We start from the raw sequence: 23,544 nt of genomic DNA, 5'->3' as shown, positions 1-23,544 counted from the left end.
AAAGAATTATAAATACACATATTAAATATACACATATAAATATACAAATTAAAGATTAACTTTTTTTTTTCTGAATCATGAAATCATACTTTTTCTTTTCATTTTTCTACCTTTCTATGCTTCTAATAATTTCTAACAAAAAGGAGGAAAATAACCCAACTATATATAGTCTATTAATTAAAAATCAATGAATGAATGAACTTTCACTATTGCTTTCTAAACTTAGTGAATTAACGACATTTACAAAAACTTTATATTGGGGAGATTTTTAATTTCATTTTCTGAATAACACGAATGGTATATATCTTATCTGTTCTTGAAAAATTATACACAAGCAAATTAGTTTATATATACTAGGCTCCTATGGCATTTAAAATAATTATAAGGAGAAACTTGTAGCATACTTCAGTGTGAGTGTGCATTCAAATTTGATTCACGTTGAGGTATATCTACCAATAAAGCGATATAGTGACGAAGACTTCTTGTTTTTTTAAGAATTACAGCAGATTCTATAACAACTAAATGTAGTAGTTGAGAGGCAGTATACTGTTAATAATACAGACTGAAGCTAAATTTCTTGGGGTTGAACCTCCAGCTACAGAAATTACTGCCTATGAACACTTGAGCAGGCTGTATGACCTCTCTGTACCTCAGTTTAAAATAACGATATCTGCTTCACTGGGTTACTATAAGAATTAAATGAATTCACTGCCTACTGTCCTACACACACATATGTTATACATAACAGTTTGAACAGCATTAAGCATATAGCAAATATTACGTAGTATTTATTAAACCAACAGGAGATACATTTGTTACAAGAAATTATTATATGTAAAGTATATAATAATTTAGTAAGTATAAAGAAAATGTTATCTAGTATTAGAAGTAACATCTTTTTAATACAAAAATATTTCAAATTTTTGAATACAACTATAGAATCCACTCACCTCATCTACAATAACATGAGACACATTACTTAGAAGACCATCTTCTTGAAGTTTCCTTAGCAAAACCCCTGTTGTACAATAGAGTAACCTAGTAGATTCACAAGCTCGAGATTCCATCCGGATCTGATACCCACACAAAGAATTCTAAAGGGAGAACACAGGGCCTTGATTAGATTCTCATGAGTAATATGGGAAACAAGCTATAAAAAGTGAAGCAGAGGTGCTGATCTTGCTGCTAAATGAAGCGCTGTAAGTAATCTAGTACAATTTATTAATAATATATTAGTAATTATTAGTTTATTAATAAATACATTAGCAAATCTATTCAGTGCAATTTATTATTAAAAGCATTTTCCCATGGTCTTCAATTCTATAAAGCTATAAAATATATTTTATATTTTGGCAAATTTGAACAGAAAAACTTTTTTTTTTTTCAAATGGAGTTTCATTCTTGTCGCCCAGGCCAGAGTGTAGTGGCGCAATCTTGGCTCACTGCAACTTCCATCTCTTGGGTTCAAATGATTCTCTTGTCTCAGCCTCCCACTTAGCTGGGATTACAAGGGCATGCCGCTACGCCCGGGTAATTTTTGTATTTTTAGTAGAGATGGGGTTTCACCATGTTGGCCAGGCTGGCCTCAAACTCCTGACCTCAGGTGATCCCCCCACCTCAGCCTCCCAAAGTGCTGGGATTATAGGCACGAGCCACCATACCCAGCCCCAAAATTTTTGCGCTTTTCAAGATGTTAAGGAAAAAACTGGTCACCTTCTTTAAATACCATTAATATGATTATTAAAACATTAATAAATGTTGAATTAATTTCTTCCTAAATAATCATGAAGCAAAATATTGAGGTACTCAGGAATGAAATTTTAAGCAGCTTCTATAATTTGGTCTACTTTTCTACTAAGATCTCATAAAATTTGCTGTCATTAAAAAGCAGCTAGTATCATACTAGTAGTGCCTAGTGGAATTTTAACGTAACATCCCCCATCACATTTTCTTTCTTACTCCTTCAGTCATTCCATTGTCTTATTTGTATATATGTCTGTCACTCTCTAAGAGCAGAAACTGTGCCTTTTTTTTCCTCCTCTATTCCATGACAGAAACCCAGACAATTTTGCTAAATAGAAAACTTTTAATGAAGGGGTACCCAGTTTAGAGATAAAAATATAATATGCCATCTCCAGAATGAACAATTCAAAGTATAATCAGAATTATATGAAATTGCAATTCATCATATTTAGTTCTAACTAGTTTAATTAATTCGTATACTTTGCAGTCACTCTGGTTAAGGTCTGGCCAGTTTTGTATATACTAGCATGGCAAAATGCATGACAATAGACATTTAAGTACTTTTCTCATTTTTTAAAAAAATATGGGGTTGGAAAATACTAGCATTTTAATTTATACTGTTTTTCTCTTCTGCTCACTGAAAAGAATGAAAATCATTCAGGAATACATTCCACAGAAAAAGGTTTGCAAAAACTTGATATATATTTTAGTAGAATTTGAGTTTGTCCACATTCTTTGGCTGTTCAATTTAGTGGGTAACATATTTGAATATTCAATTATTATAGTTAATATATTTTTTCTAAGAGAATTTTAATGACAGAACTACTGATAATCCTTCTCACAGGACAGTGGCATACTATCACATCTATCAAAGAAAACACGAAAAGTGCCTGAAATGTGCTACTGATCAACCAATAACAGTGAAAACTCATATATGGTACACATTCCATTTGGATCACAAAAGCAAAGGTGAATAATGTCACCATTCACTGAGGTGGAGCTGAATGACAGCTTACCCTTCCTCCAGGTCCATTTTCACAGCCCAATTCATCACATACTCTGGTGGCTAAACTCACTGCTGAGATTCTTCGAGGTTGAGTACAGACAATGTTACATTTACTTGCTTCCCACTCATTTAGAAGCAAATCTTCCAATAGAAAATGTGGTACCTGAGTACTTTTACCACTCCCTGTTTCACCTGCCACAACCACTACCCGGTGCCTTTTAAGAGTTTCAACAATTGAGTCCCGATGTTTAAATACAGGTAACTGTTGTCTTTCCTTTAGAAGTTTCTGATACTTAGGTGTGCTTTGCAACTTTCTAAAGAGGTTTCTAACAGGTTCCAAATCTTCCACATTTGCTGATTCCAAGGACACTGCAGAAAAATCCTCATCCGAAACCAAATTTTCCCAAGATTCCTCAGGATCTTCAGAGTTTTCTCTCTTATTTTCAGAATGCTGTTGTTGCTGCTGTTGCTGCTGTTTCAATTTATTCAGAAGTTTGGCAATAAAAAGATCACGTGGTTTATTGGTTTCCATTTTATTTAATTCTTCCTTTTTCTTTTCTGCATCACTCCACTCCAGCCAAACATCTCGGTAAGTGGGAGGAAGTAACTGATGAACTGACTAAAGTAAAAACAGCAGTATGTTATTTTCACTAACTGTTCAATATGGAAATACAATAGATTAGCACTTGAAATTCAATAGATTAGCACTTAAAAGGATATATTCATCTTAAAATATAATTTGACTCAAATTATTATTACTTTAATATATGTATGTGTATGATGCAAATTCAAAAACAGCACATCATATTCAGGCTTCTTGACTTGACTAACGTTGCACAATTCACTTAACCTCTATGTGTCTCAGCTTCTGCATTTTTAAAATGGGGCCAGTAATTGTACCTCCCTTATAGGCATATTCTGAAAAGGGAGGCATATTCTGAGGTTTAGTTAAGATATGTGAGGTGCTTACTCTTGGAACATGTGAAACTACTGAACAAATGTCTATTACTTATTCCTGCAGTGGCACTATATAAAATGTTAATGAACCATAAAGCAGTTCTTTTGAGATTCTGGCAGTTGTATAATGTTACAGGTCAAAGTATTTTAAATGAACTATACTGGATGGAATCTAAGTTATCTTAATTCTGTGCTATAAAGAATCCACAATTATCTCTCTGATATTGATAGTCATTTTTATCAAGCAAATAGTTCATAGTGCCTTATTTTGCAAAATAAGGGAAATAAAGACATTAATAACTTTTACTGGCAGAAACACGGAAAGAACTACTGTCCAGGGTTCCACTTAATCAGTGTCTAAAATTTTCGAAGGTTCTAATTTCCTACGAAGAAAGAAACACATTTACTGTAAAAAGGAAATACTGACAATCCAAAATTTAAAAAAAGAGCACTATGTTCTCTTAAAGAGCTTCCTTCAGTAGGACTTTATTTTAATCCTTCCTGAAACTGGAAGTGTATTGTTAATATAACCTAAAATTGAAAAATGGAAGCAATATCTATATAATTTTTTTAAGTTAAGAGAGACAATATAACATTAAAGGAAAACAAACAAAAAATTTTCAGCCTGGGCAATATAGTGAGACCCTGTCTCTATAAAATCTTTTTTAAAAAATTAGCTGGACGTGGTGGCACATGCCTGTAGTCCCAGCTATTCAGGAGGCTGAGGTAGGAGGATCACTTGAGGCTGCAGTGAGCTATGACTCTGCCACACAACTCCAGCCTAGGCAACATAACGAGATGCTGTCTCAAAACAAAAATTCTCCTTAATTCAACCACACTATCAACTGTTTTTAGCATAGCTAAATTAGCATATCTCCAAAAGTCGGATCATCATACTCTCTCTTTCAGACTTCTGGTCTAAGAGGAAACAAAGATCAAACTGTGTTTAGGGTTGAAAGGAAGCCAAATTAGGAATAATGAGAAAGGATTAATCAGAAAAACAGTCACTAAAGAGAAAAATTGAGCCATAATTAAATACTGCCTTCCACATACAGATATAGTTAGGCCTAAAAAGTCTTACCTGCCCTTTAACTAAACGATAAAGGGCTAAAGTAGCTCCCAGGTGCTGAGCTTGCATGCCATCCTCTGTTAAGATTGTAGGGCATACTACCAGGACATCATCTTCAGACTTGATTACCCTAACCCTACAAAGAAGCAAACACATTTTTAAAAAATACAGTTGATAAAGTCAGATTAAAAAAATTCAGAATTCCATTAACATTAAACTCAAATTTGTTAATTGTTTAAATATTTCCATGGAAGGCATGTATTAGATAATGATAATCTATCAGACAATAAACCTGACATGTAGAATTGAGAGCTTCCTAAATGTATGCTTAACTCACAGGAAACAAAAAGATTTCCACCTTAAATTTTTCTAAAGTTCATTGAGTTAATCAAAAAAACAAAAACAAAAACAAAAACAAAACATACCTACATTTCCAGTATCTACCTACTGCAACTTTTTCAAAGGAAGGATTTGGACTCTTGGGAAGATTCTTCCTGACCCAATCAATCAGAAATTGTTTGGGAGATTTTCCAGTCCAACTTCGAGCAGTATAGTCAAAATTTCTTACATCACGAGGTTCTTTCTTTTTATCTAAAATGGTAAACAAAGATTGGTTCTTTAAAAATGGCTAAGCATTCTCTTTTCAGAGATCAAAGTCCTCTCTTGCTTTGGAGAACAGCACTTTTAGAAGATAATAGGTGAGGCCAGGTGCGGTGGCTCATGCCTGTAATCCCAGCACTTTGGGAGGCCGAGGCGGGCGGATCACGAAGTGAGGAGATTGAGACCATCTTGGCTAACACAGTGAAACCCCGTCTCTACTAAAAATACAAAAAAATTAGTCGGGCGTGGTGGCAGGTGCCTGTAGTCCCAGCTACTCGGGAGGCTGAGGCAGGAGAATGACCGTGAACTCGGGAGGCAGAGCTTGCAGTGAGCCAAAATCGCACCACTGCACTTCAGCCTGGGTGACAGAGCGATACTCTGTCTCCAAAAAAAGAGATAATAGGTGAAGCTTGATTTTCTCTAAGTGACATAAGGAAATCCTCTTAATGGACAGAACCTGGGAAAATTCTTTAAAAATAATTATCTTGAAGAACTTATGTATTCTTGTAAAATATGATACTATCCATGTGATGAACTAAGGATACTACAAATTACAATGTTTGGAAGGCTACTCTGTAGTTAAACCATTAAAAAAATAGAAATCAGATGTCATTTCTAGGTTTATCAGCTGTCTGCCACCAGCACCAGCACTATCCTCAATAGCTTCCTGTTACAGATAAAGTCTAAATTCCTTACTATTCTCTGCCTGTCTGTTGCCACTCTTCCCTCTTGCTTGCTTATTATGCTATAACCACAATGGCCATCAGTCAGTTCTTCAATGCTCTAAGTATGCCTGTCTCAGAACAGTAGACATAGCCACATGTGGTTAGTTAAATGTAAATTAGTTATTCAGTTTCTCAGTTACATTTCAAATGCTTCATACTCCTATTTGGCTAGCAGCTACAACACTGGATAGTACAGATACAGAACATTTCCATCATTGAAAATTCTGTTGAATAGTGCTGCTTTTTTACCTTAGATTTCTAATGTACCCTCTCCTTCTTGGAAGGATTGTTCCACCAACTTGTCACCAGGCTAACACCTAAATATCTGTCAAATCTCAGAGTAAATGTCATTACAGCAAGGTCTTCCCAGTCCAAATTAGACCCCTTTGTTATCTATATTATTAGAAGCTACTTCCTTTGATAGCACACATCATAATTTGTAATTATGTATTGTATATGTTTGAAGCTTACCTTTTCTACTGTACACTTGAAGAAGGCAGAGACTAGGTTATTTTGCTCATTACTGAACACACAATAAATACTACTGAGGCCGGGTGTGATGGGTCACGCCCGTAATCCCAACACTCTGGGAGGCCGAGGCGGGTGGATCACCTGAGGTCAGGAGTTCAAGACCAGCCTGGCCAACATGGTGAAACCCCGTCTCTACTAAAAATACAAAAATTAGCCAAGCATGTAGGCATGCACCTGTAATCCCAGCTACTTGGGAGGCTGAAGCAGGAGAACCGCTTGAACCTGGGAGGCGGAGGTTGCAGTAAGTCAAGATCGTGCCACTGTTCTCCAGCCTGGGTGACAGAGAGTCTGTCTCAAAAAACATGCCCCACGAAAACAATAAATACTAATGAAAGAATGAATAATTTAAAAAACTGACAATTCAGTGTGGGTCTAAACTAACTGTAATGAAATCTGATAAATACTATACTTGCTATATCAATAATCAACTCAGAATTTTTTTTTTAAACAATTAACTAAATAACTTCTACAGTTTTTAGACTGTAGAAGTTAGTCCATCCACTCTGGTCTTCTAAAAACTATAATGTGTGGCCAGACGCAGTGGCTCACACCTGTAATCCCAGCACTTTGGGAGGCCGAGGCGGGCAGATCACCCGAAGTCAGGAGTTTGAGACCAACCTGGCCAACGTGGCAAAACCCTATCTCTACTAAAAATACAAAAATTAGCCAGGCGTGGTGGCACGCGCCTGTAATCCCATCTACTGGGGAGCCTGAGGCAGGAGAATTGCTTGAATTCAGGAGGCAGAGGTTGCAGTGAACCGAGATTGTGCTACTGCACTCCAGTCTGAGCTGGAAAAAAGAAAAAAAAAAAAACAAGAAAAAGGTCAGGCGTGGTGGCTCACGCCTGTAATCCCAGCACTTTGGGAGGCCAAGGTGGGAGGATCACCTGAGGTCAGGACTTCAAGGCTAGCCTGGTCAACATGGCGAAATCCCATCTCTACTAAAAATGCAAAAATTAGCCGGGCATGATGGTGCATGCCTGTAATCCCAGCGACTCAGGAGGCTGAGGCAAGAGGATCACTTGAACCCGGGAGGTGGAAGTTGCAGTGAGCCAAGATAATGCCACTGCACTCCAGCCTGGGCAACAAGAGTAAAACTCCGTCTCAAAAACAAAAAACAACAACAAAAAGCTATAATGCAAATTATCGTATTATGATAAATACTATAAATATTATCTGATAAATACTATGCTTGGTCTTCTAAAAACTATAATGCAATGTGATAAATACTATATATTATACTATTTACTATTAGTAAACAATATACAATGTAAACAATATACTATGTTGTTTACTAATAGTAATATTAGTAAATATATTACTATATTGTTTACAGTATACTATATTGTTTACTAATGGTAAATACTATAATATATAGTATTTATCACATTGCATTATAGTTTTTAGAAGACCAAGCATAGTATTTATCAGATAATATTTATAGTATTTATAATACCATAATTTAGCTTTATATTAAAACTAAATACTAATACCATAATATAGTTTTATATTAAACTATAGTGTATAGTAAATAGTAAATAGTATACTATTAAACTATAGTATATAATATTGTACTATTTGCTATATACTATTATTTCAAAAAATAATTAAAAAACTTCTATAGTTTTTAGAAGACCATCCAGTCTGGTCTTCTAAAAACTATAATGGAAATTATAATATTATGATTAATACTAAAATATTATTTGATACTATAGTGAATGGTCTTCTAAAAACTAAAATACAAACTGATAAATACTGTACTTGCTATATCAATAATTAACCCAAAACAATTTTTAAAAAAATAATTAACTTGGGAGCACAAAGAAGTACATGATTACTTGTCTGGTGGTATGGAAGGAGTTAGGGAGGGCTTGGGGAAGAGGAGCTGTTTGCACTAAGCCTTGAGCTGGGAACAGGTTGGCCAAGTAGGGGATAAGAAGATGAGCAAAGTAATGAAACCATAAAACAGCCAATGTTTTAAAGAGTAATGTGGCTGGAGTAATAAGCCAAGGGAATAAGGTAGAAAAGTAGATTGTGGCAGAATGCAAAAGATCCAGAATGCCATGCTAAAAGATTTGGACTTGTTACTGATGTCAGTAGGCTCGCAGCCATTAAAGGTTTGTGGCAGGAAACTCACATTTAGATCTGTATTATAGAAAGATAACTCTGGCAGCAGTCTAGAGATAAATCAGAGAGAGATGAGACTGAGGCAAGATATTTATTTGTAATGACAAAATGCTGTACATATATGTTATCATAATTGTTAATACTTTTTCAAGACAGCTTATGAAGTGTAACTTCACTGCCAATCTTATGTACTTTGCCAGAATGCAAAGTAACAAATTTTACCATTATATATTCCTTGACATGTATTATTTATAAATTACACCCTGACCATCTTCCCTTAATTTTACCTTTCTCTTCTTCACTAGCAGCTGCAGATTTTTCAAATACATTAAAATTCAATGCACTTTCTCTGTCTGTGGCTATAGGAGGCTTTTTCCTTTCATTTTGTTGATGTGAAATCTTTATGGCTGGGTTAAATACTGGATGGTCTTCTAATGTTTCCATTTCTACCAGAAAAAATATAATGTTTATTTTCACAGTTTTAAAAAAACAGTTATTTATCTTTTATTTGTTTACTTTTTTGGTATTTATACACAAAGAGTTACATGGTTTTCACGCCTTGTTTTTAAAAATGGTTAAAAAAAACTGCATTCCTTCTTTTTCCTTGTAGCCAATTACTTAATAATTCCTATTAGGAATCTGTGCAGGAATCAGAGGCAATTTATTAATTTTCACAACACATACAAAAATTTTAAAATAAATTATTTAATAGGTGTAATAAGCCTGGAAACACAAACATCTTCATTACAAATACTCATGGAATTGTATTCACCTTTCTTTCTTGAATGACGACGATATTTTATGGTGTAAAAATCATAGGTTGGCAAACAATGTCTTCTAGGCCAAATCTAGTCCACTGCCTGTTTTGGATGGCTTGCAAGCTAGAATGGTGTTTACATTTTCAAGTGGTTATAAGAACATTTGGTGACATGATACAATGATTAGAAATTTATAGTATCCATAAATAAAGTCTGATTAGAACATAGCCATTCATTTTTGTATGGTCTATGGCTGCTTTTGTGCTGTAACAGCAAATTTGAATAGTTGTAACAGAGGCTGTATGGCCTATGAAGTCCACAGTATTTACTACTTACCTTATTATTTAAAAAGTTTGCTAATCCCATGTATAAACTGTTAGAAAAGGGCAGACATATTAAAAGGTAGCATCATCCATTCCAGGAAGGCCAACAAATAGAAGACAATTACATTTATACATCTAAGTATTTGAAAGTGTTTACCTCTTTGAAATTTCCTTATTTTTTCTTGAGCCTCTTTTTGGCCTTGCTTGTTTTTTTCTAGTTTAAAGGTAGCTGCTTGTTCTTTTGCATCCAGCAGTTTTGCTGCAAGATGTGAGTACCTTTCGTTCTGTTCCAAATAAAACAATAGGAGGGGGAACAAAAAAAGAAGAGCAAGATTAGTATATCTATGGTCAATTTACTGTATCAAAATCTGTGATATTTTTACCTTATCCTTTGATCTGGCAAATCTACTTTTAGGAATTTTTCATAGAGAAATAAAACAAATGCACAGATTTGCAGGTGCATAGATGTTTGGTGAGGCACTGACTGTAAAAGAAAAACTGGAAATCATATATGAAACATCTCTACAGAGAAGACTATTTAGTCATTAGAAAATAAAATAAGATTAGCAAAAGAAAGAGGGTGACCCACATAGAGAAACTTCCTTGACGTGTTAGTAAACTAAAGCAAAGTGCAGAATAAAAAGTAGAGCTCATTTCTATAAAAATTGTTTCAGCCAGGTGGTGTGGCTCACGCCTATAATCCCAGCACTTTGGGAGGCCAAGGCGGGCGGATCACCTGAGGTCAGGAGTTCGAGACCAGCCTGGCCAACATGGTGAAACCCCACCTCTACTGAAAATACAAAAATTAGCCGGGCGTGGTGGTGGGCGCCTATAATCCCAGCTACCCAGAAGGCTGAGGCAAGAGAATCACTGGAACCTGGGAGGCAGAGGCTGCAGTGAGCTGAGATAGTACCACTGCACTCCAGCCTGGGTGATGGAGCAAGACTCTGTCCCTAAAAAAAAAAAAAAATCGTTTCATAAGTATGTGTGTTTAAAGGATTATTCATGCAGTAATAATAATACTCATCTGAAAGTTAACTTCACATAATCTCTATCTTATGGAAGACAGGAAAAAAATGGCTTTTGAGGAAAATGGATGTCATAACCCTCAAGGACATGACTTGACTCCTGAGCAAAAACTAAGAAGTTTAAAGTTAAACTCAAATTACTGTTTTTCTCCCCCTTAGGTTAATAAGTGACAGCAGATTAGAAGCATAAAACTATGGACTGGAGAAGGAAACATAACTGATAAAGAAGGAAAAAGAGACAATTAAGCAAGCATATCTAGCTGAATTTTGGTACCATTTTGTGTAGAGACAAATATCAATACAAATATCAGTGTAACAGACAGAAAGGTTAGCTACCACCTCAAATTCACTCATATAATACTTATCCTTTCCATCTTTCCTGTACTTGGCAGTGATACCACCATCCCTCCATTTACGCACCTCTTGCCATCTTTGGCACATTTTTCCCCGATAAAATGTGCCATCTTAACCATTTTTAAGTGTACAGTTCAGTGGTATTAAATACATTCATGACGTTGTACAACCATCACCACCATCCATCTTCAGAACATTTTTATCTGGCAAACATGAAACTCTATTCCCATTAAGCATTAACTCCGCATTCTGCCATCCCCCACCAGCCCCTGGCAACCACCATTCTACTTTGTCTCTATGAATTTGACTTAGGGATGTTATATAAGTGAAATCATATGGTATCTGTCTTTTTGTGATTGGCATATTTCACTTAGCATATAGTTGGTCAAGGTCCAGCCGTGTTGTAGCATGTACCAGAACTTCCTTATTTTTTAAGGTTCAATACTATTCAGTTTTATGTGCATGCCACATTTTACCTATTCATTTGTTTTATTGGTAGATACTGGATTGCTTCCACGTTTTAGCTATTGTGAATAATGCTGCTATGAACACAGTGTACAAATACCTCCTCCAAGACTCTGCTCTCAATTCTTTTGAGTACATACCCAGAAATGGAATTAATGGATCATATGGTAATTCGATTTTTAATTTTTTGAAGAACTACCAAACTGTTTTCCACAATGGCTGCACCATTTTATATTCCCACCAATAGTACACAGGGTTCCAATTTCGCTACATTCCTGTTAACATTTATTATTTCCAGTTTTTTTGATAGCTGACATCCTAACGGGTGTGAAGTGGTATGCCACTGTGGTTTTGATTTGCATTTCCCTAATGATTAGTAATGTTGAGCATTTCTTCATATACTTACTGGTGATTTGTATATCTTCTCTGAAGAAATCTTCCTTAGCCTTTATATTCCGTAAATCATCAATTTCTATTGATTCTTGCTTTATAAATGTTTCTCTTCCTTTCCAATTACCGATATGAGCCTTTATTATCTCATACCTGAGCAAGTGCAATAGGTACTATAATGGCCTCCCTACACTTTCCAAATTGTCCTAAACATCACTCAGTATTCCAAACCACCTCAAATACTACTAAGCTTGACCTAAAATATCATTCTTCTTGTCAGTCACCTGCCCCTAAATCTGTAGTGGCTCTTTACTTTCAAGGAAAAGTGTCAAAATCACCTTCTGGACATCGAAATCTTCCAGTCTCAGGTGAACTCACCTGTTTACTCCTATCTACCAGTACTCATCTGTACATCTTATCTCTACATATGCTCATCCATTTTTTATTACTGAAAGGCTCCTTGTACAATTCCACATCTGTACCCTTGTTCACAGTATTTCACACATGTGGGCCATCTTCCCATCTTTCTTTGCCTGTCTGAACTCTGCGCATCCTTTAGGTCCCATCTCTTTGAAGTCTTGACTTAATGCTCCAATCAGAAGAGACCTCTTCTTTCTCCAAATCTCAAAGTAGACTTATACTTCCCTAAATATTTCACTTATATTAGTTTAATACAGGAACAAGGTGTTTTTTTTTTTTTTTTTGAGACGGAGTCTCGCTCTGTTGCCCAGGCTGGAGTGCAGTGGCGCGATCTCGGCTCACTGCAAGCTCCGCCTCCCGGGTTCACGCCATTCTCCTGCCTCAGCCTCCCGAGTAGCTGGGACTACAGGCGCCCACAACCGCGCCCGGCTAATTTTTTTTTTTGTATTTTTAGTAGAGACGGGGTTTCACCGTGGTCTCGATCTCCTGACCTTGTGATCCACCCGCCTCGGCCTCCCAAAGTGCTGGGATTACAGGCGTGAGCCACCGCGCCCGGCCAGGAACAAGGTTTTAAAAAACGTAGATATACAGAAGAATATAAAGAAGAATTCTCCATCCCACTATACCACCCTGGTCCTAATCACCAGTAACAGCTTCTTGTGTCTCTTCCCAGATGTTTTCTTTGCTTATGTAAAAAAGCAAATACGTAGCTATATGTATTTTCTCTTTTACACAAACGAATTCATCAGATTACACATGCTGTTCTGCAACATCCACCATTTGCCTGTTGACAGACATATGGGCTGTTTGCAGTGTTTGCCTAATACAAATAAAGCTGCTATGAACATTTGTGTACAAGTCTCTGAAGAAATGTTTTAACTTTTTTTTTTTTTTTTTTTTGAGACGGAGTCTTGCTCTGTCGCCCAGGCTGGAGTGCAGTGGCCATATCTCAGCTCACTGCAAGCTCCGCCTCCCGGGTCTACACCATTCTCCTGCCTCAGCCTCCCGAGTAGCTGGGACTACAGGCGCCCGCCACCTCGCCCGGCTAGTTTTTTTTGTATCTTTTTGGTAGAGACGGGGTTTCACCGTGTTAGCCAGGCTGGTCTCGATCTCCTGACCTCGTGATCCGCCTGTCTCGGCCTCCCAAAGTGCTGGGATTACAGGCTTGAGCCACCGCGCCCGGCCTTTAATTTTTCTTAATACCTGGAAATAAAATTGTTGGGTCACATGACAAGTATTTGTTTAACTTTATGAGAAAGGATGAGTTTTTCTAAGTGGCTGTACCATTTTACATTTCCATTAGCTTTACATTCCCATTAGCAATATGAGTATTCCAGTTGCTCTACATTCCTCCTAACATTTAGTATTACTGATCTTTTTAGTTTTAGCCATTCTGATGGATATATAGTGGTATCTCATTTAAGTTTTCATTTTCATTTCTCTAATTTAATCTACTTTTGTGAGGTGTCTATTTTTAAAGCTTCTTTATATAATTATGTATAGAAATCCTTTGTCAGATATATATATTACAGTATTTCCCATACCTTGCTTTTTTGACTTAGTATATTTTCTGCCTTATATTTCTATCTTACCATATGATGTCTATGTTATTCTCTCTCAACCATGAACTTCTGTAAAGGAATGTGCCTTTTTAATATTACCTAAAGAATTTAGCATGCTCCTTACTCATAAAAATCATTTTAAAATATTTGATGATTATCTCTTTAAACATGAGAAATGTAATTAACATCTTTTGAGCAGTTAACTTTCTGCTAAGTTTTTACCTAAGTGTTATTTTATTTAATCTTCACATCAGCCCTTTAGAGGTACATTTCCAATTTACAAATGAGCAAACTAAGGCTCAGAAAAGTAAATATATCTTACTTAGGAACATCCAGTTAGAAGCCTAATACAAATTTCTACTCACAGGGTCAAATTTTTCCTCCTCTTCTAAACTTTTAGAATTCTCATTCTTTTCTTCTTCATTTTGTTGTTCAGCATATCGTAAAATCCACTCTTTCATATTTACTTCCGTATTTTTTTCTTCCTTTTTTGGCTAGAAAGAGAAAACAAATATCTGAAAAACCAAAGTTAGAAAAAGGTGTCAAAACTATCTTGTCACTGCTTTTACAATTTCCTCACACTCAAAAACAGCAGACATATATAAGCTGTTATTCTTTATTGCTCAGTGAAGGACAAATTGACCTCAACATTAAGAAATTTACAATTGCAAAATCCAAAGAATATATTTATATAAAGTGGTAAAAAAGAATGAAATGAGAACTGTTAAAAACTACTGTTATTCCTTAAAAACACTGGTTTTATGAGGATTATTTTTTCCATAGACATTTTACAATATGCAGAGTATTTAAGTGTAATGCCTTAATGAATTACAGTCCCATTATTCACATTCATCTGTGATTTTCTTCCACAGACTCTGGGCTTGGTCATGTGACTTGCTTCAGTCAATGGGACATTAGCAAGAATGATAAAGCAGGAGCTTAATAAGAATTTGTACATTTTGGCTTATTGTCTTAAAATATTCTTGGAAGCCAGATGCCATAAGAAGTCCAGCCAGGCCGGGCGTGGTGGCTCAAGCCTGTAATCCCAGCACTTTGGGAGGCCGAGACGGGCGGATCATGAGGTCAGGAGATCGAGACCATCCTGGCTAACACGGTGAAACCCCGCCTCTACTAAAAAAATACAAAAAACTAGCCGGGCAAGGTGGCGGGCGCCTGTAGTCCCAGCTACTCGGGAGGCTGAGAAAGGAGAATGGCATGAACTCGGGAGGCGGAGCTTGCAGTGAGCTGAGATCCGGCCACTGCACTCCAGCCTGGGCGACAGAGCGAGACTCCGTCTCAAAAAAAAAAAAAAAAAAAAAAAAAAAGAAGTCCAGCCACCCTAAGACCACTATATGTGAGGAAACCCAAGCTAGTCATGTAGAAAAAACACGTAGACAGAGGGATGCCTGGCTAGCCTCCAGCTTAGTCATGGGAGTGAAGAAGTCACTTTGGATGTCCCAGCCCTGGAAGATTCTTCCTGGAACAGAAGAACCACCTTGTTGAGCCCAGCACAGACTGCAGAATCATGAGAAACAATAGTTGGTTTAAGCCACTACATTTTGGGGTGGTTTGTTATATAATGATAACTAAGACAGTGATAGAAAAGTCTGGCAAACCAATTAGTTATTTGTAAGAAGTAAAAATGTTACAGAAACCTAATATTTATACTCTTTGAACAGTTACATGTGCTCCATTCTGATTTTACACAACTTTAAATGCTTAATTCTTAAATTACCTTAATCTTAGGGTCTTCTTCATGTTTTTTGGTTTTAGGTTGCAATGGAGGTGAAATAGTGGCTTGTATTTCAGGAGACTGAAATTTAGGCCTACTTTTAGGTTGTTGCTCTTCAAATTCCTGACTGAATCCTTCAGGAAGTGCATCTTAAAAATAAAAGAAACGACGCTGAAAATAAACAGGCATATGATACATAAAACACACAAATATTTGTTAAGCATTTGTAAACCTTGTCTAGACTCAGAGCACCTAATTTTCTTCTATTCCCTCATCTCCTAAGAACAGAAATCCTAAGATGAACCTGGTTTTATTTGTCAAACTAGAAGTGAACATATTCATCAGATGATAGCTAACCCTCTTCTATTTGGTCATTATTTCACCCTCAAAGTTAGGCTCCTAAATTGTCATAAGATCTTAATCCTTCCCACTCTTTGGCTGTCTGCCATAGCATGTGGTAGCATCCTCAGTCACCACAAGCCATTTGCACTCCAAATTGTTGCCAAAGATTACAATCATGATCTTCTGCTTAATAAAATACTATACATCCAAGGACAGTCCTAATTTCTTTTTTTTTTTGAGACAGAGTTTCACTCTTGTTACCCAGGCTGGAGTGCAATGGCACGATCTCAGCTCACTGCAACCTCCACCTCCCAGGTTCAAGCAATTCTCCTGCCTCAGCCTCCCTAGTAGCTGGGATTATAGGCATGTGTCACCACGCTCAGCTAATTTTGTATTTTTAGTAGAGACGGGGTTTCTCCATGTTGGTCAGGCTGGTCTCGAACTCCCGACCTCAGGTGATCCACCTGCCTCGGCCTCCCAAAGTGCTGGGATTACAGGCTTAAGCCACTGTGCCGGGCCGACAGTCCTAATTTCTAAACCAAAAACCAGGAGACACGCAAACCTTGTATTAAGGACATAGCAAAATATCAATCAACAACTGAACACAAAACATAGTATTTTCTTGCATAGGTCACAATCTCTAAGGAAAATATCCTGAAAAGAACAGAAGTAAGAACACTTTAAAAGTAAATAATTATGACAGTGAAAAAATATGAGTATGAGCCAAAAGGTTGATACAAATACCAAAACGACTTCAAAGGTTTTAGAAACTGAAAGAATTTAATGATACTGTTTACCATCTGAAAGGTTTAAACAGAGCCAATCCAAGGCAGAATGAAGGTCACCTCCACATAAGAGTGTATTGGTCATGGCATCTTCAATGTCCTTTGTCTTAAATGAAAATGCTTGTAAAGCCATGTATAAATCCTATGACAAGCAAATATAAAAAAAGTCACATTTGTCAGTTCCCTTCCTATATTACTAACTATTCCATTCATTTTAAACCAGAAACTTTGACACAAATTATAATTTCAAAACAATCTTTTTTTTCTCAGTTAAAAATGAAATGTGTTTATTAAGAATTTGGAAACCAGAGATCTTTAAAAAAGAGAACCACGAGAAATTATTCATATTTTCACTGTCCAAAGATACTAAATGTAGTATATTTCTTTTAGTCATTTTTCCATGATTTTGTAAAAATAGATTTCACTTAACATTATAATATAACATAAGCACCTTCCAAAGTTAGTAGAAACTCTGCATCATCGCTTTGAATAGTTACATAACATTCCACTGGGTGGACATATCCTAATTTAATTTTATATTTTTCTATGGCTGAACACTTAGGATATTTTTTTTTGTTTATTACAAGCTGTGGTTCAGTGAATATCTTTATACATAAAGATAAAGCATTTTAACATACTTTCTAAAGCATAATCATTATGGTTAGGCAGAGCTGGGTTCAAATCCAGACCCTGTTTACTAGTAACCTTACAGTATCATTTATGTCATCTTTGCAAGCCTCAATTCTTTCACTTGAAAAAATGGAACCAAATACATCTACCTCATAGGACTGTTGTGTCAGAGAAAATGTAAACAAAGTGCCCAGCACAGAATCTAACATAGTAGGTGCTAAATAGTATAATTCTGGGGATATACCTTAATTTTCATATCACCATTTTAATGTGTGCACTTGCACCTCCTTGATTTAATGTGTGCACAATTCCTTCTCTAAGAGATGGACATGATCTATATAAAATCTCAATGGAAGTTGTAAAGCCATTTTTTATCTCACATGAGGAGCTGTCTAAAAATGCTTCACTAAAACTAAGGAAGTTAAAAAAGTTTGCAAAATACCTGCAATTTTTTGGCAGTAAGTCTTCCAGAAATCATTCCTTTGTCATTATTTTGCTTTTTATGCTCATTGATCACTCCAATAATTCTTTGCTCTAGTTTGTTATTAATTACCACCTGTTAAGGCCAAAAAGGTCATATCATTTAGAAGCTAAATTATTAAAAAATTAAAAGCTTATCATACAGTTTTCTATATTCCTGCCAACCAACCCCAAAATTTCAGCTAAAATCAGATACAGTAATTATCATTTTTTGGACTACCACCCATTTGACCACATTCCTATCATTTCTTTAAGAAAAAATGTGGCATGAAAAAAGCAACAAGATAACACATGGCAAGGAAAAGCCTCTCAAGGGCAATGTCACAAGACATTGTCCTTGGACTACCCTTGGGTTGTTGTCACAAAGACAGATTCCTCAGCTCTATCCCAAACATACTGAATCAGAATTCTTGTAGGGAGCCCAGAAATCTGCCTTAATGTAAACCAGCGCAAGCACACAACCTAAAAGAATGAATGCTACACTAAAAAGAGGTATAACAAGTAAAACTGAAAACTAAATATATAATAAGAAGCTACACAAATTCTTTTGGCTTCTAGACTTTGATTCCTACTTTTTCCTACTAGGCATTTTATTTTCTGTTCTTTTGTTATTTTTGACCTAAAAGTACACAAGCATCTACTTACAAAAATATCTTCCATTTATTACTTTTTTAACTAAATGCCTACTATAAACAGCCCAAAAATATAATTCAGAAATTCGCAGTCTAGCCCAAAAAATATATATAAAGAGAAAAATTATAACCCAGCATGCCAATTCTCAAAAATGATATATCAAGTAATAGCAGAATCACCAAGAAAATCAACTTGATGAGTTATAAAGGACTTCATAGAGGTCACAGAGGTTGACAAATAAAAACGGGAAATAAGGGCACTCTAGGCAGAGAGTACATGGGTAAAAGCTTGAAGTTGTAAAATCACAGATTTAGAAGAACAAAAGAGATATTCATGAGATGTCCCATGAACTAAAATATTAAATAAAGATCAGAGTAGTAGAGAGGAAGATGAAAAGGTATTCTAAGACAGACCTGAAAAAATGTATATGCCATGCTTAGAAGTTTAGATCTTAACCAGACCTTCCTTCATTTCTTACAGTCTCTCAACATATGTGTATGATTTACTTCTTTTTAGTAGAGATTAGCTCTTAGAGTACTATTTACAAAAATTTAAAACACTCCATCATTTTCTTACATTTAAGGATACATCTTTTTTTGGGGAAAAAAGGGGGGAACATTTCTGGAAATGACTCAAAACCTTGGTTACTTACTTTCAAAACAGATTTATCCAGATTTGCAGGACCACTAGAATCATTTGCAGAATTAAAACTATAAATTTTTGGACCTGTAAATAACACAAACAAATAGACAAGGCAATTTAATGATTAATATCTATTACATTATTTTAATTTTCCTCTAAAGAATGCTAAATATTAAATATTTGATTTCAGCTTTTCCCCCCCAATACTTCACCAAATAACTCAATCTAGTAGGTAGCAATATCCTCTCTAAATTTTAAACATTTTGCCAATTAGCATTCCTCCATGTTAATCAGTTTCTCATAAAATGCAAATGCCTACATATCTTTTAGGTTAAATCTATCTTTATCCTCCGATCTTTTAGTCTGATGCTTTTTTCCTAGCACTTAGCTGAGGCAAAACTTCTCAGAAGATATGATGGTTGGCAGAGTAGATGGACAATTTTAAAGAAAAAGCACTCTTTCTTGAAGGTGGTATGCTAAGTGAAAAGGGAGGTGGGAGTTTCTATCATCTTATCTCCTTGAAGTCCAGGGTTGCTATAGTTTCCTAGGGCTGCCATAACAAATTACCACAAACTTGATGGCTAAATACAACAGAAATTTATTCTCTCACAATTCTGGAAGCCAGAAGTCCAAAATCATGGTGTGAGCAGGACCATACTCTCTCTGAAGGCTCTAGGTAAGAATCCTTCCTTCCCTCTTCCAGCTTCTGGTGGCAGCATAACACCAGTCTCTGCCTCCTCCTTCACACGGCCTTCTTCCCTGTCTCTGGGTCCAAATTTCCCTCTCCTTTCTCTTGACACTCATCATTGGATTTAGGGATCATCCTAAATCTAGTATAATTTCATCTCAAGCTCCATAGATATGTAGAGCTTATTTCCAAACAAGGTCACATTCTGAGGTTCCAGGTGGACATGAATATTTGGGGGGACACTACTCACTCAACCCACTACAGTTGCCAAGTCTGTTCCAGTGAACAGAAATGCTGTCTAGTCTCAATCCTCTAACAATGAGTAACCAGGAAGCAATACACATTATTTTCAAACTTTTGGTCTCATGACCCCTTACTCTCTTAAAAATTACTGAGGATCCAAATAGTTTTTGTTTATGTGGGTTATGTCTGTTGATACTTAGCATATTATAAATTAAAAGGGAAATTTAAAAATATTCATTCATTCACTGAAAATAATAAATCTGGCCAGGTGCAGTGGCTCTTGCCTGTAATCCCAGCACTTTGGGAGGCTGAGGTGGGAGTATCCCGTGAGCCCAGGAGTTTGAGACCAGTCTGGGCAACATAGTGAGACTTCGCCTCTACAAAAGTTATCCAGCCGTGGTAGCATGTCTGAAGTCCCAGAGGCTGAGGCAGGAAAACTGCTTGAACTCAGGAGTTCAAGGCTACAGTAGTGGCTGCAGTAAGCTGTGACTGCAACACTGCACTCCAGCCTGGGCGACAGAGTGAGACCCTGTCTCTAATAATAATAAAAATAGGCCAGGTGTGGTGGCTCATGCCTGTAATCCCAGCACTTCGGGAGGCTGAGGCAGGCAGATCACATGGGGTCAGGAGTTTGAGACCAGCCTGGCCAACATGGCAAAACCCCATCTCTACTAAAAATACAAAAATTAGCTGGGCCTGGTGATGCATGCCTGTAATCCCAGCTACTTGGGAAGCTGAGGCAGGAGAACTGCTTTAACCCAGGAAGCGGAGGTTGCAGTGAGCCGAGACTGCACCACTGCACTCCAGCCTGGGCGACAGAGGGAGACTCTGTCTCAAAAAAACAAACAAAAGAACCTCAACAAAACAATAATATTAATAAAAATAAACCCGTTACGTAAATATAAATGATGCTTTTGATGAAATGACTCTATTTTTCAAGACAAAAAAAAATTTCCATTTTTGCAAATCTCTTTAATACCTGGTATCTTAGTCTGCTCAGAGTGCCACAACAAAATACTACAGACTGCTGGATGGCTTTACCATCAGAAATTTATTTCTCATAGTTTTGGAGGTTGGGAAGTCCAAGATTAAGGTATCAGCAAGGTAGGTTTCATTCCAAGGCCTCTTCTCTTGGCATGTAGGTGGCCACCATCTTGCTATATGTTCAGATGGCTTTTTTTCTCTGTGCTTACTCAGAGAAACTGAGCTCTTTTAGGTATCTCATAAGGACACTAATCCTGTTGGATCAGGGCCCCATCCCTATGATCTCATTTAACCTTAGTACTTCCTTACAGTCCTTATCTTCAATTATAGCCACACTGTGGGTATGTTGAAAAACACACGAATTTCTGGAGGACACAGACATTCAGTTCATAACATCTGGCTTCTGCATTCAATCTGCTGTAACATTACACAACATGTAGCCACTGGACAACCTCACTGCATCATCATGAGAAAATGAGCATGAAAAATGGCAAATAACATCTCAGAATTATTATGAAAATAGTTTTCACTTCATGGAGCCCTTGGCAAACAAGTCTCAGGTTCCTTAGGACCTACTGAGCACACTTGGAGAACCACTGCTGTATAAGGATGATCCCAGGCCAGGTGTGGTGGCTCACGCCTGTAATCCCAACACTTTGGGAAGCCAAGGTGGGTGGATCACCTGAGATCGGGAGTTCGAGACCAGCCTGACCAACATGGAGAAACCCCATCTCTACTAAAAATACAAAATCAGCCCGGCGTGGTGGCGCATGCCTCTAATCCCAGCTACTCGGGAGGCTGAGGCAGGAGAATCGCTTGAACTTAGAAGGTGGAGGTGGCAGTGAGCCGAGATTGCGCCATTGCACTCCAGCCTGGGCAACAAGAATGAAACTCCATTTCAAAAAATAAATAAATAAATAAAAAGATAATGATTCCAGAATCATAAATCTACTTGCATGGTTTTTATACACCTTAAAATAAAAAAAGTATTTTTTCTACTTTGAGACATTTAAACATTAAATGTTCTTATGATTTTAAAGTCAAAGACTTTACTCTCTGCTGGGTTACATTAAGTTCTTCGTTTTAAGATGGTAGCTAATATAATTAGATATTTTAAAAGAATAAAAGTTTTTGAGAATAACTACTTGAAATTAACTTGTACATGTGGGCAGTCTGAGAGAAACATTTGTGGTTCTCTGAATTAGTGCTGTGCTATAGTTATGTCGGAGGTACCCAAAGCTACCTGGCATATGTAAAAAGATAATAACAACTCTGGTATAGTATTGTTAGTTTCCTTATCTTCTAGTCTCAAACTTTACCTTAATTCTAGCAATCTCTCTCATAAATTCATGCCAACGGTCATAAAGGAGAGTATATATTTAGTAGTCTTTAACTATTCCTAGGGGATCTTATCAATTATAGTAAGCTTGTGAACAAATTTACCATGCAGTTTTAGAGGTCCCCAAATGCATCAAGAGACCCCAGTTATAACCCTTTTAAAAAGTTACAGATAGATGAGCAGTCCGTTACGAAGATTACACGGAGAAACAGTTCAAAGTTGATGTGTTACTGACAAGAGTAAGACTGTAAATTCCTTTAAAAATGCCAGCCTGGGCAACATGGTGAAACCCCATCTCCACAAAAAATACAAAAAAATTAGCTAGGTGTGGTGGCTTGTGCCTGTAATCCCAGCTACTTGGGAGGCTGAGATGGGAGGATTGCTTGAGCCTGGGAGGCAGAGGTTGTAGTGACCCACTGGACGACAGAGTGACCCTATCTCAAAAACAAAAACAAAAACAAAAACAAAAAAACAAACTGGTTGGTTTTTAATTTACCCAGTTGAAAAGATTAAAGTAAATTCTCATTTGTCTCCTCCAAACAATTCACCTAAGAGTTTCAACTGTATCACTTCCTTGAAATGGGCTTATACTGCAAACTTCCAGAGGGTAAATAAAAGAGCTGAATTTCTGAAAAATGATCAGAGAAATCAAGGAACATTCACTGGGCCACATTCACTTTTGCCAAGTAAAGTGCATAAGATTTATGACAGCTACTTTCCTTATTGCCTGGAGACTTTTACAATTTTTGATCTTGTGTTAAAGATGGTGGAAGTTACTGGAAATCTGACTGGAAGTAAGGATGTTAGTATGCAGTATCTCCAAGGCAAAGTATTATGAATTCCAAATTTATAAATGAAAGGTCATAGGACGATGCAACATATATAGCTGGCTCTCAAAAATATTTATTACATTAAAGTTGAAGCATAGACAAACTGATTTCCTCAAAATGACTCAGCTAATTTTAAAAAAAAATCAACTAGAATCAGTT

General features: G+C 36.6%; 1 protein-coding gene across 3 annotated transcripts in view; it reads right to left on the bottom strand.

Annotated features, from left to right (window-relative positions):
- DHX29 (DExH-box helicase 29) overlaps nt 1-23,544 on the bottom strand; it is a 54,872-nt gene that overhangs the window by 26,970 nt on the left and 4,358 nt on the right. For 2 of the 3 annotated variants that reach the window (XM_050794681.1, XM_050794684.1), the window contains exons 2-12: nt 19,312-19,385; nt 17,989-18,102; nt 16,929-17,058; nt 15,793-15,938; nt 14,423-14,551; nt 9,997-10,122; nt 9,045-9,207; nt 5,201-5,366; nt 4,788-4,911; nt 2,760-3,368; nt 951-1,094 (exon numbers count right to left, since the gene is read on the bottom strand). In XM_050794681.1, coding sequence (XP_050650638.1) covers nt 951-1,094; nt 2,760-3,368; nt 4,788-4,911; nt 5,201-5,366; nt 9,045-9,207; nt 9,997-10,122; nt 14,423-14,551; nt 15,793-15,938; nt 16,929-17,058; nt 17,989-18,102; nt 19,312-19,385 — 1,925 coding nt within the window. Of the gene's footprint in view, nt 1-950; nt 1,095-2,759; nt 3,369-4,787; nt 4,912-5,200; nt 5,367-9,044; nt 9,208-9,995; nt 10,123-14,422; nt 14,552-15,792; nt 15,939-16,928; nt 17,059-17,988; nt 18,103-19,311; nt 19,386-23,544 lie in introns of all 3 variants that reach the window. The other variant, XM_050794683.1, reaches the window with a different exon arrangement.

The sequence above is a fragment of the Macaca thibetana genome, chromosome 6 (genome assembly GCF_024542745.1).
Source record: "Macaca thibetana thibetana isolate TM-01 chromosome 6, ASM2454274v1, whole genome shotgun sequence".
Taxonomy (NCBI): domain Eukaryota; kingdom Metazoa; phylum Chordata; class Mammalia; order Primates; family Cercopithecidae; genus Macaca; species Macaca thibetana.
Note: the sequence above shows the minus strand (reverse complement) of the source record. Positions and strands in the feature narration are given on the sequence as shown.